This window comes from Phocoena phocoena, chromosome 1 (assembly GCF_963924675.1).
Source record: "Phocoena phocoena chromosome 1, mPhoPho1.1, whole genome shotgun sequence".
Taxonomy (NCBI): domain Eukaryota; kingdom Metazoa; phylum Chordata; class Mammalia; order Artiodactyla; family Phocoenidae; genus Phocoena; species Phocoena phocoena.
The window spans coordinates 113,254,366-113,274,552 of NC_089219.1; the positions used below are offsets into that span (position 1 = coordinate 113,254,366).

Here is a 20,187-nt window from a genome sequence, read left to right on the forward strand (position 1 = left end):
GCACACATAAATACCAGAAGGAACTTCACACAGGAAAGTTTTTCTGTTGCAACTTCTGCTCACCCTTCTTCCTATTTAAGCATGTTTTCCCAAGAATAACTTGTATTTCCTTTAAAAATATTTCCTTCACTCAGTCCCTTTACAAACCATGTTCAATAAAGGGGGGGCTAGAATATCAAAGTGGAAAACATCCATCACAAAAATCCTTTACATTTTCATTTTGACTTTCAAGGGTTTACTTTGGAAAGTCATAAAACTCTTGGAACTACATGCAAACTTTTGGGTCCACGTATGTATTCTTCTGATGGGGTTATGATATCATTATGCTATGAGTAAAAAGTTTACGAATTTTAGCGTATGGATGGGTTGTAGAAGAAAGAACAGAGAAACCACAAGCAGAATATTTATACATTTATTTATAATGAAATTATGGTCTAAATATTTACAACATATAGGAAACCAGAGGATACGTTTATACAAAGCCAGCCTGCAAAGTATTCAAATGTGCAAAAATGACAGTTCGGTATCTCAAACTACTCCTGGTTCAGCAGACTAGCTCCTTCACTTTCACACATCAATATTTGATACAAAAAAGTTCTTTTGGCAAAACCTGTAATGCCAAGAAAAAGGACAAGTTGCAATTTCAGTCACTAAGTCCACCATTCTATTGCAAGCAGTCAAATCTCTCTATTTTAGCTGCAATCAGTTCTGAGAGAGACAGACCACTGGGTTTCATTTCTGTGATGAGTTCTGACCAGCTTTTGATCAAGTAGTTGTCTCTGACCCAGCTGAAGACAATGAGCTTAGACGGGCAATAAAAACAGCAACGGCTATCTGAGACAAGAATGCCTGAAGGTGCCAGCTTTGGATCATCCCAATGGAAAAAAAAACCTTCACTATCCCAGGATCCAGCTATATCCAACAGTTTCAAATTAGTAAAACCACATTTTCCAAAACAAAGAATCCAAAAATGAAACAGGGATGAGGAGGTTCTTAGATTTAAGCACTGAAAGGATGGATGGTCTTAAAATCATCTCCCCACTAATAAATAGTAAGGCTTTGTATGTAACCAGTTATTATCAAAATTCACAAAACAGTAGTAAAATACAAATAAAACTTGCTTTACATCAGAATAGGGGCTATTCATTTGGAAAAGGCTGGACCAGGTAAAGGGTATACTGGAATGACCCTGTTGAACAAGCACATTTCACCAACTGTTAAAAAGCTTCTGAGACAAATTTGTGATTCTAAGTAAATTTTAACAGATGCTATGCCACGGCAGAAATAAGGATGTTTTAAAAAGAATGCAACCCCTTTAAGAAAGGGGACACTCATCTCTGACTTCTGCAAAGGTCCAAGATGGTTCCCAGTACAGGCCCCAGAGTCTTGTTAAATCAAATGCATGCATTATTGCTAAAGAGTCACCGAGGCTCAAAACTCTGCTCCACTGTTGCCTATGGAGCCATCCAGAATGGCATCTGTTGTTTAGCTCGTGGTTGTGATGAAGGGTACTGATATCCCAAACTCCAGCCCTGTGGAAAACTACTTGCATTTTTATGACCTCCGTGTTCCTCCTCTTCGTCAGATGAATCTGCAGCATAAGCCACCAAGCCAAATCCCTTCTCTGTAGTTTTCATCTTCTTGACTGGATAATCTAGGAGAGAGAAAAACAACCCCAACCCCATTCCCCACCAAGGAAAAAAAAAAAAAAAAAGATAATACCATAAATTCGTTAATTAAAAAAAAGATGTTAATTGTAAGTGGTTAATTGGACACCATTTTGAGGTCACAGGGTCAACGGTCACCCAAAAACGTTGAAGATCACACGAAAAACAGCACCAGCATCAGCAAATGTGAATCCACCAGAACCATGTAAGAAAGCAGAGAAAGAAAAAAGAAACACACACACACACACACAAAAAAAAAAAAAAAAGAAAAAAGAAAAAAAAAGGAAAGTTAGCAAGTGAGTCTCTGGAGGCTGATATTTCACCTTTTAAAGAGTTAAAAGAAAAGAAGAAAAGAAAAAAAATGTATTTTCTTCTGTTCATTTTTATTATGACTACAGGCAAAGAACAAAAATAATCCCATTTATGGACCTCTCCAGGATTTAGAGTTCTGGGATACTAAGAAGCAACATTTTTAAAAGCAGCCACTGGCTGACCATTCCCAACCAATAAACAGAGTTATAAGGGGAGATGTGGCTCAGCTCCCAACACAAAGAAAAATCTTTAAGTCTGTATCAGATTATCTCCAGGTATTCAAAACAACAAAGGCAACAAAATTTTGAAATGACCTACCAATCATTACTTTTTCCTAGGGTTTTAATGTCACTGATGCTATGTATAAAATATAAGTCGACTGACTCTTTTCTAGACACACGTCGGTTGAAAATAAAAGGCTGTGTAACTATATGCTGTCCTTATAAATAAAAAAAAAAAGTATTCTCATTAGCCAGTAGATTACAGAGGTTGGATTAAATATCTGAATGAGTCACACCTGAATGAACATCAGGTTAGAAAACCAATAGTTTAAGACCAGTCTTAGCCATTCCCTTGCTCCCCCAGCTACACCTTACTCACCATGACTCCCTGTTAAAGTCCCAGACCCATTCCTTTCATCAGATTCTGTTTTTATTCCAGTCACTGGAAAGGCTGGTGGAGGCATCAACTGCCTGTTAAAAGAAAAAAAATAATTTTTCAGACAAATTCAAACAATTTCAACATCTCCAGTAGATAAGAAGTAGAATAACAATATAGTCTGCAGATAATCTTTCAAGTTCAGTTTAACTTCAACCCTTTCCACCTGACTCCCCTACTCTTCAAGCTGTTATCAAGTTGTAAGATTAGGAAATTCCCTGGCAGTCCAGTGGTTAGGACTCCACACTTCCACTGCCAGGGGCCCGGGTTCCATCCCTAGTCAGGGAACTAAGATCCCGCAAGCCAAGCAGTGCGGCCAAAAAAAAAAAAGAAAAAAAGTAAGATTATAAGGATGTAATAGAATGAATTATATGAATGAAATAGATACAATAGAGAACTATATTTAATATTATGTAATAACCTATAAGGAAAAAGAATCTGAAAAAAAATAGGTATGTAGGTATACACAACTGAATCACTTTGCTGTACACTTGAAAATTAACACATTGTAAATCAACTACACTTCAAAAAAACCAAAAAAGTCAAAATAAAGAAGAAAAAAAAAATGAGATCTTTCCAATGCAAATTATCTCTGTCATGACCTGAAAGTAATTGTGTTAACTGTTTGATTTGTATGGATATGCCTTTGTATACTTTCAATTACATGTAAAACATGGTCTGTCCATTAATGGAATTTGCCAGTCACATTACATATTTCTAGGCAGTTTATAAAATGATGCACCAAGAATTAAAGTATGATATTCTCACTTAAGAAATGAAAAAAAATAGATATAACAGAATGAATGAATAAGACAGAATGAACTGTTGTGATAAGTCAGCTCCATCTTATGAAGGCTAACATAATATAGGAAAGGAGAATTCAAGCACTGGATGGCAGGCTGGACTCCCATCCAAGCACCTGCATCAGTGATATTCTATGATTCTTAGTAGCAAAAATGGTGTAACACTTCTTTTACTGTCTATCCTTAGGAGAGTGTCTAAGACTCAGACAATAAAAGTAAAGGAAGATAGGTGAATAATCAAATACTGAATTATTCAAGGCTGAGTATAACTGCTTCTAAGACTGTGTAAGGGATATCATATTTTCCATTACTGCATCAATTACAACAAACAGGAGCTTGTTTGATCCAAATGATTTCATTCCAGTTTCAGAACATGGAAGCTCATAGCAACAATCATTATGCACATTAATAGTACAAAAAAATGACATCTGAATGTATTCATATATAATTATGTTACAACCAACTTACCTGTCCCTCTCTCGCTCTTTGCCTGAGGAACTTGCCGGCTTCGATCCTGCACCTTCAATCTCATTCTGACCGGAGAAGCCTGTACCTAAATTAGTCATATGAATGGGTCCATGCTATGAGCAGAAAAATACAGTGGCATTAGCAAATCTACAACTGCTGTATTGACTTTAGCTCCTTAATGTAACTGTCAAGTGCTTCATCTTTCTGATAAATTGCAGTAAGCTGCACTACATAGTTCTTTGGCATTTGGAGTGTAACTATAGTTTGAGTAGAGACTGTTATTTTTCTCTGTAGGACTTGGTTAGGGATGTTGTGACTCACTATGCTATGTCTGTGTTCAACTATCTATGACTTAACTGGTTTGTATAAATCTAGTTATAAACTACAAAAATGCTCCAAAGTTTGTTTCAAAGAATGCTTCAAGGATCCTGGCAAAAAAGGTGCTTCTCCTGATAAAACAAAACTGCACCGAAATTATATATTTTAATAATCTTAAAAAAACTCATTAGTGAATGACTACGTACATGCACAGAATCACTGCATTTCTGGCTATCTTTTTTTAGGGGTGTAGGAATTAGAGAAAGACATCATCCTCTTTTTTAGGAGGGAAAAACAGAACACTAAGTTGAAAGCCAAGGTTTTAAATACAAACCATATACTGGTAGAATAACAGTTCTTCCCTACACATTTCACTACAAGCTATCAGAGGCTTTCAAGAGTCTGCTGTATAAAGAGGAAGTGCAGAATTCTACAGAACTTCCAGATGCTAGTCATAGGAGACTTCTCTCTAGGCGGAGAGCTTTGTACTCTCTTATCACACTGACCCCAAAGACAAAACCCACCCAAAGGGAATCACTCTTGCTTTAAATTAATCCCCAAGGATAAATACCTAATCTAAATGGATTCCAGAAAGCAGAAATCCCAGTACTGGGAGGACAGTGGATACAGATGTGAATTTATCTTTCTTTAAAGGGAGAATACAGTAAGATAAGATGAGGAAAGTAAGACAGGATATTTTATTTAACCTGGTATCCAAGAAGTCCAGATTCTCGTTCATCTGGTAGCTCCTCTGTGAATCGCCTCTTCTGTGCCTGAGGTTGACTTGGGAGTGGGGGCGGGGGCGGGGGGCCAGCAGGCAAGGCAGTTTTGACAGGAGCAGCAGGAATAAAAGGCCCACTCATCGGACTCTGGGACCAAAACAAACCAAGGAGGAGAAAAGTGTGAGAATGTCCAACTAACAAGTAACTAAAGGATGATTAAAATATACTTTAATGATCAGTATGTTTCATATGAATCCTTCATCTTCTGGTCCTAAGTTTCCTTCATGTATAATGTGGTAACAGTATCACCTAATGTGGTAACAGTATCACCTAGTCTTCCTACCTTCATGGTAGGAAAACATGAAATTGACAAACTCGATAGCGCTTTGAACTCTCAGGAAAAACCTGATGCACATTTCGGCCATTAGGAGCAAACATGATCATTAACAAACAATAGATACTCCAGCCACTTACTTAGTTCAGAAGTTCTCAAACAAGAACATTCTCTTATTTAAAGCCCTTTAATCAATGTGATTAGCTCTTTCTGGATCATAAATGCTGCTAATGCTTGTGGCAAAGGCAACTTCATCTATCACTTCCATGGGTAAGTTGTTATGTCAAGAGCAAGTCTAATGTTTTAAGAGGTTGTTCCCAAAAGGAAAAGATAGATATATTAGAGAAAACAAGCACTTCTAAAAGGAAAACTCTCATTAGTAACAGCTAGTATTTACTGACTGCTTACTTAACCCTTGCAACTCTTTGAGATATGATCATTATGTCCATTTTGCATATAAGGAAAACCAAAGCCTGGATAGACTAAGTTCTATCCCAAGATCACATAGCTCAAGAATGGCGAAGCATCACGGACCCTGCAAGTTTACCTCTAAACCCCAACTCTTACCCACTTTGCCATACTGCTTCCTAATTACAAAAGGATGTGGCTCAAAGCTGCAGAACTATAGCTATGCCTAAATATAAAAGTCATAAAATAATCATGACTAGGGGACCACAAACAGAAGTGAGTTCAGAAGCCCATTTTTGGTTTCACACTGTACAACCCCCTTCAGTGCTCACAGCCCACTGGTAAGGAGGCTGGGCAATGGTTCGAGGCTGCAATTTACTCTGGCATGGGTACACTATGAGAGGCCCACAGAGGACCCGCCATAAATCCATCACCATGCTTCCATTAGTCTCTCCCCTGCCTCTAAGAAGGACTGTACATAATCTAGATGAGCTGGCTACTGACTCTTTTCCTAAAATTCTAGTTTCTTACCTAGCTTCAGAAATATATACCAGCATTTATAATCCTTGAGTTTGGAAAGTACATTATCTCTTGGCCTAGGAACACCTGTATATGGTATAATATTTCTTCTAAGATTAGTAAATCAGTTCCAATCATTTAGATGAGTGCAGTACGCCAGCCTTTCTCCATGAGAACTTTCCTAACACTGCAAGGCCAGGGACAGGCAAACTATGGTTCTGGCCTACCTATTTTTGTAAATCAAGTTTTACTGGAACCCAGCCATGCTCGTTCATTTGGTATTGTCTGCGGCAGCTTTTGCACTACAGCAACAAGAGTGCAGTAGTTATGACAGAGACTGTATGGCCCACAAAGCCTAAAATATTTACCATCCAGCCCTTCATAGAAAGCTTGGCATCTCTTGCTCTAAAGTTGTATTTGGTGGCAAGAGTTATGAAACTGACTGCAAACTTTAGGATGAATACACACATGTACACACTACTCCAAAGTATTCAGGTAGTTTGGTGGTAGGAACACAGGAAAAAGACAACAGGTAAAAAAAATACGTCACATTCCATATTACTTCTAAATAATACCACCAGCTTTCCACCCGTTCCCTGCCCCAATTTTTCCAAATTCAACAATTCTAATGTATCATATCCTGGCATCCTACCTGTCCAGTGCTAGCTGGAGGCTGCACTTGTGTTATCGGGTATTGTGTTGGCACAGGTGGAACTCCAGTAGGTAATGCTGGCAAGACTCCAGGTGCCAAAGAAACAGCTGGTGGCACTATGCTTGGTACTCCGTAGGGAGGTTGAACTGGCTGCTGAGGAGGGGGAACAACAGGGTAACCAGACTGATAGCCATTGGATGGATAATATGGTGGCTGAGGAGGGACACTACTTATAGCAGAGGGTTGTGTATAGCCTGAGGGGGAAGAAAAAAAGTGTTTAATCAGCTGCAGCAGAATGAGACATTTTTGCTGAATATTAAACTTAATCTCTAGGGAAGAAAACTACTGAGGCACAAATGGCTTTCCAAATTACCCTAAGTTAAAGGGAACATTATTAGTGCCCTGGCACAGTTAATCTAGCCTCAAGTATCATATTTTATACATCAATATCACTAGCAAAATATTTTTTAGTTGAACACTTCAAGACATACACACCTGGTAAAGGTACAGCAGTATTAATCTGATTCACAAATCTAGAGTACTCAGCATGAACCTGAAAGTGAAGGGGAAACAAATCAATATGGAACAGACCCAATTCACTGAGTATGTATAAGGATATATAATTCTAAAATCAAAGTAATTAGGAATTAAAACATTTCCACTGATGTTTCAATCAAATTTAGACTTGTTTAATCTAAATTTTAATAAGGCACACCTATAAATTATTAGGCCAGGTTTTGGGAACCAGGGGCATGGACATCAGGAGCAACCTAACTCCGCCCCTCCCACAAACTGACCCAATTCTGGGGTACAAAATCATTCAGAGAGCCACAGAAATTAGGCAGTTAGGAAATTTCTAAGTTGTCTGTATAACTGTAGAGAAGTCATTCATTCTTTTATTTACTGGGTAATTTGCCCTCAAGGAGCTCATGGTTTAATGAAGATTTAGTACTTCCCCTGTCCAGTTCTTTATTATAAGCATCTAAGTCCAACTTCAAGTGGCAACAAAGAAAAAGAAGGGGAATGGTCAAGGAAGTTATATGGTACAAGGGAGGTAAATCAGGTTACCCCACAAAAGCAAAGAAAACAATAGATTCTTCCCAAAAAGCTTAACGCCAAATACCTTAACCAAATAACACATGGTTGAACATATTCAACCACCAAACCTGATTTCCTTTAGGTGCTATAAAAACAGCCCTATGGTTTAACTTCTGGTTATTTGATTATAGAATAAAAAGAATGGATAATTAAACCAATTATCCCAAAGGCACTGCTAATTGGTTTTAAATTATTATAGCTCCACCCTTACTTTAGCTAAAGCTACTATTAAATTTGGAATGTGCATCATAAACAACTTGACCGGGATTAATAGTAGTATTTAAATAACTGACAACAATGAGATTTTATGACTCTATATACTAGAAATTTCATACTGAAATAGCTCCTGAAGAAGAAATGCAAGCCAACTGTGACCCTGGCTAAGGGAGTTTGACTTCCTTATAGGGAATATTAGTTGCCAGAATAAAGTAGAAGTTTGAATAGTGTTGTTCCCACCCACCACCAAATTCTTGTCTGCCCAGAACCTGGGAATATGACCTCAATTGGAAACAAGGTTTTGCAGATGGAGATCATTAAGATGCAGTCACACTGGATTAGGGTGGGCCCTAAAACCAATGACGGCTATCCTTACAAGAAGAGATAGACACAGAGATACAGGGAAGAAGGCCAGGTGAAGATGGAGGCAGAGTTATGCTGACACAAGGCAAAGAATGCCAAGGACTGCAGGTAATCATAAGAAGCTAGCTGAGAGGAATGGGATGGATTCTCCCTCAGAGCATTCAGAAGGAACCACCCTGCCCACACCTTGATTTTGGACTTCTGGCTTCCTGAACTACGAGAGAATAAATGTCTGTTGTTTTAAGTCACCCAGTTTGTGGTAATTTGATATGGCAGGCCTAGGAAACTAATACAGGTAGAAAAATAGCTAAGACACACAGTCCAAAATGGCAGTAGATCTCCTAGATGAGTTTCAGACAGATAAATACAACTCACTGTTTGCAAGAGATTCTCACAGAGCTTCTTGGCAGCAGCCAGGCCTTCTGGTTTGGGATGACTGCAAAGACATAAGAACCAAGAAATTTGAAGGGGAGAAAAAGAAAAGATACAGAGAATTCTGCTTCCACTTTGTATGCTGTTTTATAAATGTAATATATTCAATATAGCACAAATCTAAGTTTCTGAAAATCACGAAATAGGAACACAAAAATTAAGTCATTTAAGCCCTTCAAGATATAACTAATATCGTTACCCAAATGTTATTGGTCTCCTTCTCTGAGTTATGGTACTTCTTGATATAAAGAAAAGATATTTGAAGGTCACTAAAATTACTATAAGATGTATTAATACTCTCATAGGTTTAAATGAAAGTTATTTTAGGCTTATCACAGCTCATTTTATGATCACAGACCCTTATAAAACCCAAGGATTTGAATACTAAAAAAACCAATTCCACCTCTTAATTCAGTTTTTATTAACTAATTACAAAGTGATTACTGCTATATTTACTTAAGTCCCTTATGTTATTACTGATTAAGCCCATTTTCTCTTGCTCCTTTTGAATCATTCCTGCCTGTACTGATCAGCTGACAAGTATCCAAAAATCTTCAGCCCCATCCATCCATACCTGATGTAAATGTACATAGGTTCAAAAGCTTCTCGGCCAGATGCTGGCTCAATGCAGCCTGAACCTTTCCCTCGCAGGAAGACTTTGGCACCCGTTTCAATCTGAATGTGCTGCAAATAGGAGCAGCCTGGACCTTCCACTTTCTCCTTGACGTTAAAAGTGGGCACAGCATGTTCTAGACCCACGAATAATTTATCTTGAACATAATGCATCTGTAGAAGAATAGAATACCTCAAATTAAACAGAGAATACATAATTAAAACCTAATCTTGGGGCTTCCCTGGTGGCACAGTGGTTGAGAACCTGCCTGCCAATGCAGGGGACATGGGTTCGAGCCCTGGTCTGGGAAGATCCCACATGCCGCAGAGCAACTAGGCCCGTGAGCCACAACTACTGAGCCTGCGCATCTGGAGCCTGTGCTCCGCAACAAGAGAGGCCACGATAGTGAGAGGCCCGCGCACCGCGATGAAGAGTGGCCCCCGCTTCCCACAAGTGGAGAAAGCCCTAGCACAGAAACGAAGACCCAGCACAGCCATAAATAAATTAATTAAAAAAAAAAAAAAAAGAATTAAAAAAAACAAAAAAATCTAATCTTGAAAATTATTATGCAAAATACTTTAATCCTCCAGATACTTTCAATCACTTCCAGAATAAACACCCCCCTATAATTTCTACCATGAGCCTAAAAAATAAACCCTATCAAGTAGCTTAATTTAAATGCAAACTACATATTCCATGGGTATACCTACAACATTAACACCTTACTCTGTTCAGTGAAATCTATTTAAGAGGTGAAAACCCAAGATTCAATACTGAGTAAGCATACCTATTTACCCCAACTGATGTAAGTTAACAAGAAACAGCAAAGACAGTCTACTGTAAAACTGGACGAAAATGTTGGGTAGTACAGTCAGCCCTGGGATGTTCTCCAATAAGGGCTGCTCTCTCCAACCCTTTTTTCTAGGAGGATTGTATCAGCAGAGTCTTGCTTCATCAGACTCAGCCTTCTTAGTCCTCCAGTTGCCATCAAGTTTACAAATTTAAATCAAACCACTAACTTCAAAATGTACAGCGTGTGTACTCTTTGATCTATCAATCCCTTTTCTAGAATGTGTCAGTATAAAGAGATGTGTGTTCAGAAGTTCACTACCCCTCAGAAACCTAAATGGTCCATTAATAGGATATCAATGGCGGTAACTTTCAGATTGGAATTTCAGGTTTTTCTTCATACTTTCTGTAGTATTTGGCATGTATCATTTTTACAGAAATGATAACGCTGTTAATGATCTCTCCACAAAACATACCCCTGACTGGAAGGGAGGCTTCTGGCTAACAGCTGGAGACAGCTGTGCAATGGGCGCTGGCTGGTGATAGACAGTGACTGTCGCACCGTTAAAAGTTGGACTCGTCCCTGTTGCAGCTTTGACCACCCCATTGGTAATAATTTCTTTGATTCGGTTTACAGCTCCTAGGGAAAAACACAGATAGTAAGATACTATACTAAAGAAATGAACGAACTGACTAGTATCCAATGGTAAACACAGGCCAATGCTCAATTACTCATGTTTTAATCCGTTTTATAGATTCCCCAAGCACATTCATGACTAGTTCATAAAGAAGAGTTAGAACAGCCATCAGGAACAAATAGTTTGCCAACTTATTACGTATAATACTCTACCCTTCACAAAAAACAGTAGGTGAGCCAAAAACATTACTTACTGTCCACTAATTCCCGTGTCTGGCCCTGAACATGAAGATATAATGGACGATCCCTATAAAAAGAAATATAAAATGATGATCCCAAACTGGTCACAAACAAAGGAGCCAAATGGGTCACCAAATCTAATTTGTAATGTTTCACAGAGTTTCCAAATAAGTAAAAGAGACTATATACTTAAAAATGGCTGTTGCTAGTTAATTTCTAAGAACATGGTTTTACAGCTGGGGAATGAATAAACTTTGTTGGTTGCTTAAAGTTAATGGGCCCACACAGGGATCAAATATGCTCTTATGGGCTCATGAACATTAGTCTCCAGTCAACTGGATAACCCAATGTTTGAGAAGACAATTCTTTTTTGTTGGCTGTCTAATAAGTTACAAACAAACATGCTCTTGGCTATCCAAACTAATGAGACAAGAGTGATGGTGGCATACAGATACATTTCTTTAAAAGCTCGCACCCGGGACTTCCCTGATGGCACAGTGGTTAAGAATCTGCCTGCCAATGCAGGGGACATAGGTTCGAGCCCTGGTCCAGGAAGATCTCACAGGCCACGGAGCAACTAAGCCCATGCACCACTGAGCCTGTGTTCTAGAGCCCGCGAGCCACAACTACTGAGCCCGTGTGCCACAACTACTGAGGGCCGTGCGCCTAGAGCCCGTGCTCTGCAACAAGAGAAGCCACCACGATGAGAAGTCCATGCACCACAACGAAGAGTAGCCCCCGCTCACCGCAACTAGAGAAAGCCCACGCGCAGCAACAAAGACCCAACACAGCCAATCAATCAATCAATCAATCAATCAATTTATAAAATAAATAAATAAAATTAAAATAAAGGCCCACACCCAACTGAGAAGACTCTTTAGATTCTAAACATAAAGTGGCTTAGATTCAGATTGTGATTATAATAACGAAGAAAGTGATCCACTAACCAGAGTTAATAAAAAGCAGTAGGTAAAATATAACCGTGTTTAAAGACAAAAAAGTTCAAAACAGCAACCCTCCATATGCAAAGTTAAATATAGTCTTGGTTTGGAGTGGGGAGCAAATTTTGCCTCCTAATTATATTTAGTTTAAACCAAAGTGAAAAATGTTGCACTGCCTGAATACCTGCCCTCAAAAACTGAATAATGGAAGTAATGAAACTAAACTGAGATGAAGCCTTTACATGGATAACCTACAACCTATAATCATCATAGAGGCAATAAGGAATTTGATAAAAGGATTTTTCTAAAAGGGAGATTATGACAAAGTAGGAACCCATTTGTTGGGGGAAATACTTCCATAGGGAAAAAGTTTAGAAACGTATACATTAAACATTAACAATTATTATTTCCTTTTACACTTTACTGTAACTTATTTCCTCCAATAAAAGCATTAATTGTGAAGTAAAAAACCAAAGAGCAAGAGGAAAGAAAATAGCTGCTAACGCTTAACATCTGTTTGAGACGTCCCAAATTTTGCTATAAAGCATGTGTGTGTGTATAGCTACTAACCAAACATATACACATATTCCCTACAAATGAAAAATATGAAGCTAATGTGAGTCCTATGTCCAACCTTTCCCCAAAGTACAGGATATGCATACACACCCTGGTCCTACTTTGGCCTTCTCCTCAGTTGTCATGAACCTCCCTCGAGTTGACACTGCAGCCCCACTAAGTCGGCTGATCTAAAAAGGAAACATTCTATTAAAAAGATGATGTGGCAACCGAGTTCAATGATAGGTAGCAGGATAGATTTTCCCCATTAATTCACTCCTCCAATAGGCAGGAATAAGTTCTCTCCTATTATCTGAAACTTTGATTCCATTGTTTTGTACTCAAACTAACTCAAGGAATTCACCCATATCTGTTTCCTTAACTTCACTAAGAAGTTCTTCCACAGTTAAACCCAATCCTGACTTCGCAGACGACGACCCAAATCCACTAATAAAAATCTGACTCCTGTTTGTGTTTAAAGGCCTTGTTTTTCCGAAACTACATCCACCCACCACCTTCCCCAAAGAGGCCTGACATCTCCACACCTCATCTTGAGTCTGTCCTCGGGTCAGCAAGTTCCTACACGTGAGAGGCACATCATTGATCTCCACTTCAGCCACCACCAGGTCATCCTTGCTTTTATTACTAGTTAGGCCTTTGCCAGGGGCTTGAAGCTACAAAAAGAGAAATTAGATTAAAAAGTTTATATGATGAAATAAATATCTCTTTGTTGTCCAATTTGAAACTACCCTTGCCCAAGTGCCATCACCTCCTTACCATTCCCTTGCCTGCCTGCAAACACACCTGGAAATACTCCTTGGTCATTCTTCATAAATGAAATAAAAAGCAAACAAAACCTCACAAAAATGACATCAAGTACAGTCAATTTACTTGAAGGCCATCATCAGATTTCTCTGTAACCTTGGCCGTGTGTGCATTTTTATGACCATGTAATTACAGAAACGTTATGGAATAGAAGCTGCAATCTCCAAAAGGAAAATTAAAGGGCCAAGTTATGATGCTTTACTGCTCAGTTAGATAGCTACACGTGTAGTAAAATATAGGGTAGGGTAGAGTCCATGCACAACATGAGTCCAACAACTCATACATCTCATTTGTATAATGGGAAGTTGCCTTTGTGCCAACAGTAGAGTCACAACACAACAAATTCAACTAATTCCATCCTTACAGTGACCTCAAATTGTATCTAATTCACATCCCTTTACTCTCTATTAAGGAAGAACAAAAGAGAATGAATGAAAAGCCGAGTAAGATCCTAAAACCTGATCGTTTTCTCTCACTTTAAACTACAGACAAATCCACAATATTGTAAATCAACTATGCTTCAATAAAAAATAATAAAATGGAAAAAAAATGCTGTACAGCAGAAATTAGCACAACATTGTAAATCAACTATACTTCAATTTTAAAAAAATAGAAAAAAAAAGAAAAAGAAACTATAGGGAATCCCCTGGTGGTCCAGTGATTAGGACTCTGTGCTCTCACCGATGAGGGCCCGGGTTCAATCCCTGGTTGGGGAACTAAGATCCCAAAAGCTGTGCAGCACACCAAAAAAATAATAATAAAATAAACTACAGGCAACTCCAGATAGCTGGATCTGAGTGTTATCTGAAAAAATTTTAACCTCAAGATGGCCTTCCCCAACCTTTAGTTACCCTGGACAGCACAAGGAAGGTAAAAAACAGGTTATTTATTTGTTCATTAGGTACATTTTCTAAAGGTGGAGGCAAACTAAACAAACTCAACAATATCTCTTTTCATTTGTTTAGCCCCTTTCAGAATGCATTTACACATCTTATCTCACTGAATCCTTATGGCCACCTTTAAAGGTACATATCAGTGTTGTCCAACAGAACTTTCTGTTTTCTACTTGCCAGTCTGATATGGGTGCCACTACCCACATGTCTATCGAGCACTTGAAAATGTGGCTAACGTGACCAAGGAACTAAATCTTAAAATTTACAACCAGTAACTGGGGATTCTGGGTTTCAAACCTAGGAATTCTGATTCTAAATCCAATATTTATGCACCATGCTGCCTCCTGTTGAGTTCAATTACCATTTTAGAGATTACTTTTTAGAGAAAAAATGAGTCTAAATGATTAACATCTGTATTAAGAATTTTAACATTCAAGTATCCATTCTGTCAGTGTGCTTTTAGTATTTCCTTCTAGACCTTAGAAAGAGACAACTGACTCATACGATGTTTTCAAACCATAAAAATACAATGAAAAACAAACGTCCAATTCACTAAAAGTTTTCACCAAATCCACAGAACTTGAACATTAAAGCATCCAGACAGGTGCCTACAGATAAACGATGTTGATGTTATCTACTGATAAACTGGAAGGCCGACGAATTGCATTTTCTTTCTTTTTTCCCCCCAGCTTTACTGAGGTACAACTGACAAAAATATACGTTTAAAGTGTACAACTTTATGTCTTGATATATGTATACAATGTGAAATAATCACCACAAACATACTAATTAACATATCCATCACTTCACATGAATTGCATTTTCAAACACAGAACTCATCTCTTCCCAGGTCCCATGGAAGGCAATTTTAATTTAAGCCAAAATAATTTTTTTCGAAGTATAACTACAGTGGAATGGGCTGTCTTGGAACACACTTAATTCTCCAACTCCAGAGGCTTTCAAACAAAAGCTAAACACCCAATTGTCCAAGGTGACTCTGAAGTCAGACATCTGTGCCTACCATTTACAGATCTAGGACAGTTACTTTCTATTCATGAACCTAATTTTCCTTATCTATAAAGTGGTGACAATACTGCATTCCATAAAATTGTTGTAAGGATTTTTTAAGCGCAAAGCATGCATTCTAGTAATACAAATGGAACTGTACTATTTATCCTGTAGGAAGATTCTTGCATTCTATGGCAAGGTATATTAAAGGCTTCAAAGTTCAGATCCACTGTAGTTGTAAGATTCTAATTATAACAGGAATTTTATAAAATGACCAAATAATTTCCTCAATTTGTACGAAAACAGCAAAACAACCCATATATAAATTACTCATTTTTAGTTTATGTTTAACTGCGCTTTAGTTAGACAGTTAGGCAGTCATTAGAAATCTGAATCTACAGCTTCTAATTAGATGTGACATTTTAAAGCTCACATGATTTACCTGAATTTCTCTTTTGACTTCAGAGAAAATGTGCATGTTATCAAAAAACATATTATATCATTGCTTTAGATGACTATATAGAACTTAAGCTGAACTACGTTAACATAGACAAAACAAGCTTTTTGGTCCATAAATGTAATCAGCCCAATCAAAATTGTCTCCTAAAAACAAATGACAAGATATCATCAAATATGTTCCAAAACTAAGTAATCTTTAAATTACTGTATCGCTGTTTTCTCCTTCCATAAATGTAAATTATTCAGAATCACAAGATTACAAAATAACCCCCATTAAAATTGCAATTAGCAGAATCCCCTCAACTTCAAATACCTTCTCAGCAGCATTCTGAGTTGGTTTCAGCTTTCCTTTGGCCATAAGCATGGCATTGATCTTGGCAGCCACAGCAGCAGCAGCATCCAAAGCTCCAGAGGGAGCAGCGGTGGAGCCCCCAGGGCTTCCCCCACCGCTGGTAACCTCCCCACCTGGGGCCGCTGGTGGCAGAAAGAGAAGGGGAGCTGGAGCTGGTTGGTCCCATTTGCTGCGGCGCCTACGGAAGTAAAAGGAAAATACTGGGCTCCACCAAAGCTTTCATTTATATTTTTCTCCCCTTACTACGCCTTAGCATCCCATTTTCCCTCTATCATGTTCCCTCTGCAACTTCGAATCTCCTATAGGAGCTGAAATGACCATCTCTCCTTAAATAGAAAACTATTGCAACATTTTCCCAGGGTCTCCTTCCTTTCTATTCCGTCGCCCCCATGAAAAGATTCCACTCCGTCCTATACCCCCTCGTTTTCGCCTTCCCCTTGTCTAGTCCTTTCCGAAGTCCGTGCTTTCCTCCTCTCTCTGATCCCCGCTGGCCTTTTTCAGGGGCCCCGGGCCTGCTCACCACCCTTCTCAAGAGTCCGGCCCTCCAATATGTACACTTCCCAACTAAGCGCCCCTCCACCTATACGCTGCTTCCCATGATCCCTCCGCCTCTCCTACGCCCCATGCTCGCTGCGATGCCCTCTCCCGCGGAGCTTTACCCGCCGGCTCCAGGATGTGTCGCGCTCCCCGCGGACATGGCGACCGGCTCTGATCAACCACCCGCCAACTACTCCGCTACCACCTTCCCGTCACTTCCGCCCCAACGCCCTTACGCAAAACCTCTTCCGGTCGTGAGGCAAAGCGGTTCCGGTGTAAACGTCTATTCCGATTGGACTCTCGTTGATTTCGAAGCGTCTGGCATTCTGTGAGACAGGGTGGACTTCCTGCTTGCGCCTTGCCCTTGAAAAAGATGGCTGCTAAATCTGGTATTTAGGGGGAATTGGGACAAGGAGAATCCATCTTTGTTGTGGGCAAGTTGGTAGCCTAGAAGACAATACGCATGAGTCAGAGAATTAAACAGGTTTTCCTGTTTAATTTTCAGTCCTGTTCGTGTGGGGTCCCAGCCTCTTGCTTGGGAGAAGGCTTTCCCACGAGTTTTTCGAACTTCACGTTTCAGTTACCTGTTTAGGAAAAAGGAAACGATTCGTCCCAAAGGTCATTCGAAGAATTTCTCTCTTTTTTTTCCCATTTCTATGCGCCTAGCGCTGTCTTAAGAGCAGGGCATATAAAGACGAGCAAGCCGCGGTCTTGCCTTTCTGGCAGTTACCATGTGGCGGGGTAGCCCTGCGGGTAAATACATGGAATAGGGTTGTAAAATAAGCAGAGGTGGAGAAGATATAGTGCTCATCTTGGAGCTTATACGCCGATATTTGAAAGAAACGGAAGTTAAACGTGCGGGTGAGGGCTGGAGAAATGATTCAGCGTAGATTATGAAACACCGTTTTCCGGCTTTCTCCCTACTTAACGGTTGAACTGTCCGAGAGTGGGGCGGGATCCGGAATGCCCTTGGATGCAATCTGAGTTGATTCTGAAAGCCAGAGATTTCCAACATGCAGGGTATCTTGGAGCAGCAAGGAATCTCTAGACTGAGTAAATAAAATACAATGCTATTTTTCAAATAAGTACATTCTGATAGGATTAACAGAATACAAATTCATTTAAAAGCCAAGTTTATAGTGTTTTCCCTTCAGCATTTTATAAATAAATGTCCCTTCCATACAAACGCCACCTTTATCGTATATGAAATTATATATATAATATTTCTGCATTCTTTTCTATTGCATGAGTCTACTTTTTCCTTTGCTGTAATGCTTTTTTTTTTTTTTTTTTTTTTTTTGCGGTACGCGGGCCTCTCACTGTTGTGACCTCTCCCGTTGTGGAGCACAGGCTCCGGACGCGCAGGCTCAGCGGCCACGGCTCACGGGCCCAGCCGCTCCGCGGCATGTGGGATCTTCCCGGACCGGGGCACGAACCCGTGTCCCCTGCATCGGCAGGCGGACTCTCAACCACTGCGCCACCAGGGTAGCCCGCTGTAATGCTTTTATAACAATAATTTTACACCTACTTTAATATCTGTTAGGGCAAGTGGATACACCTACATTTCTTTGCTTATTCTGACAGGTGTATTTTTCCAAATGAACTTAAGATTAAAAAACGTTGTTTTCCCTTTGTGTTGTCTCCCCAAACTACAGTGTTGTTGGGATTATGACAAAAATTACATTGTGTTTACTTTTTTTAAAAAAATTGAGCTATATAATGCACATACCGTAAAAATTTACTCTTTTTAAAAGGGTATCTTACAGGTACAGTTCATTGGTTTTTAGTGTATTTACAAAGTTGTACAAGTATCACCATGATCTACTTCCAGGTCATTTTCATCACCCCAAAAGCAACTCTGCTCTTGTTAGCAGTCACTTCCCATTTTCCCCTCCCGCCGGCCACCAGGAACCACTAATCTACTTTCTGTTTCTGTGGATTTGCCTATTCTGGACAGTTCATGTAAATGGAATCACAGAATATGTCACCTTTTGTGTCGGGCTTCTTTCACTTAACATAATGTTCTCAAGGTTCATCCATGTTGTAGCAAGTATCAGTACTTCATTCCTTTTTATGGTCGAATAATAATCTATTGTATGGATACACCACAATTTGTTTATCCACTCACCTGTTTATAGATACTCGCCATTTCTTTATCTCCTTTGGAGAAATGCCTACTCAAATCCTTTGCCCATTTAAAAATTGGGTTATTTATCTTTTTATTGTTAAATTGTAAGAGTTCGGGCTTCCTTGTTGGCTCAGTGGTTCAGAATCTGCCTGCCAATGCAGGGGACACGGGTTCGGGCCCTGGTCCGGGAGGGTCCCACATGCCACGGAGCAACTAGGCCCATGCGCCACAACTGCTGAGCGTGCGCTCTAGAGCCCGCGAGCCACAACTGCTGAAGCCTGCGCGCCTAGAGCCTGTGGTCCACAACGGGAGAGGCCACCGCAATGAGAAGCCCGCGCACCGCAATGAAGAGTGGCCTCCACTAGCCGCAAGGAGGGAAAAGCCTGTGCGCAGCAGCAAAGACCCAATGCAGCCAGAAACAATAAATAAATTAAATAAAATAATAAATAAATTTTTAAATTGTAAGAGTTCATTATTTATTATGAATCCAAGCCCCTTCAGATAAATGACTTGCAAACATTTTCTCCCATTCTGTGGATTGTCTTTTCACTTTTTTTTTTTTTAATTTTGTTTTTTGGCCGCACAGCATGTGGGATCTTAGTTCCCTGACCAGAGATCGAACCCTCACCCCCTGTATTGGCAGCATGGAGTCTTAACCACTGGACCTCCAGGGAAGTCCCCCTGTTCACTTTCTTGATGGTGTCCTTTGAAGCATAAACATTTTTAAATTTTGATGAAGCATTATAGGCTAATACAAGATATTGAATATAGTCCCCTGTGCTATACAGTAAATCCTTGTTGTTTATGCATTTTCTTTATTTTTAAACTTGGGAAGTATTGACAAGTTCACAAGATTCTTCCCACCCAGGAATATGGTATGATTCTCCATTTTTTGGAGTCTTCTGTTATGCCCTTCAGTAAGTCTTACAGTGTTTTTCTTCTGGATTTTGGTTCCTTTCTTTTTGAATATATTCATAGGTATTTAAAATTTTTGACTGCTATTTTGAAAGATGTTTGAATTGTCTTTTTAAACAATTTATTGTTGATGTAAAAGAAATTATTGATTTTTATATTATCCAGCTACCTTGCTAAACTCTGAATAGTTCTAATAATTTTATAGCCAAATCTCTTGGATTGATAAGATAGTATAATGGACAAGAGCACATGCCGCCTATGTTTATTTCCCAAAATTGCCATTGAATTAGCTGTGACCTACTTCACTTATGAGCCTCAGCTTCCTT

At 39.3% G+C, this 20,187-nt stretch overlaps 1 protein-coding gene and 2 non-coding genes across 3 annotated transcripts; all 3 read right to left on the reverse strand.

Moving 5' to 3' along the window:
• Window positions 1-1,454: 1,454 nt before the first annotated feature.
• On the reverse strand, window positions 1,455-16,978 carry KHDC4 (KH domain containing 4, pre-mRNA splicing factor). Its single transcript, XM_065890682.1, has 14 exons — window positions 16,941-16,978; window positions 16,243-16,459; window positions 13,290-13,418; window positions 12,856-12,935; window positions 11,263-11,315; window positions 10,848-11,011; window positions 9,544-9,755; window positions 8,913-8,973; window positions 7,356-7,413; window positions 6,861-7,114; window positions 4,933-5,094; window positions 3,908-4,020; window positions 2,580-2,671; window positions 1,455-1,654 (listed from the first exon to the last, which is right to left on the reverse strand). The coding sequence occupies exons 1-14, from the start codon at window positions 16,976-16,978 to the stop codon at window positions 1,455-1,457; spliced, it is 1,833 nt and encodes a 610-aa protein (XP_065746754.1).
• On the reverse strand, window positions 5,995-6,128 carry LOC136140958 (small nucleolar RNA SNORA42/SNORA80 family). The gene has a single exon (XR_010657687.1). It is a non-coding gene; the product is annotated as a small nucleolar RNA SNORA42/SNORA80 family (small nucleolar RNA).
• LOC136140980 (small Cajal body-specific RNA 4) lies at window positions 10,436-10,564 on the reverse strand. Its single transcript, XR_010657690.1, has one exon. It is a non-coding gene; the product is annotated as a small Cajal body-specific RNA 4 (non-coding RNA).
• Window positions 16,979-20,187: the final 3,209 nt, after the last annotated feature.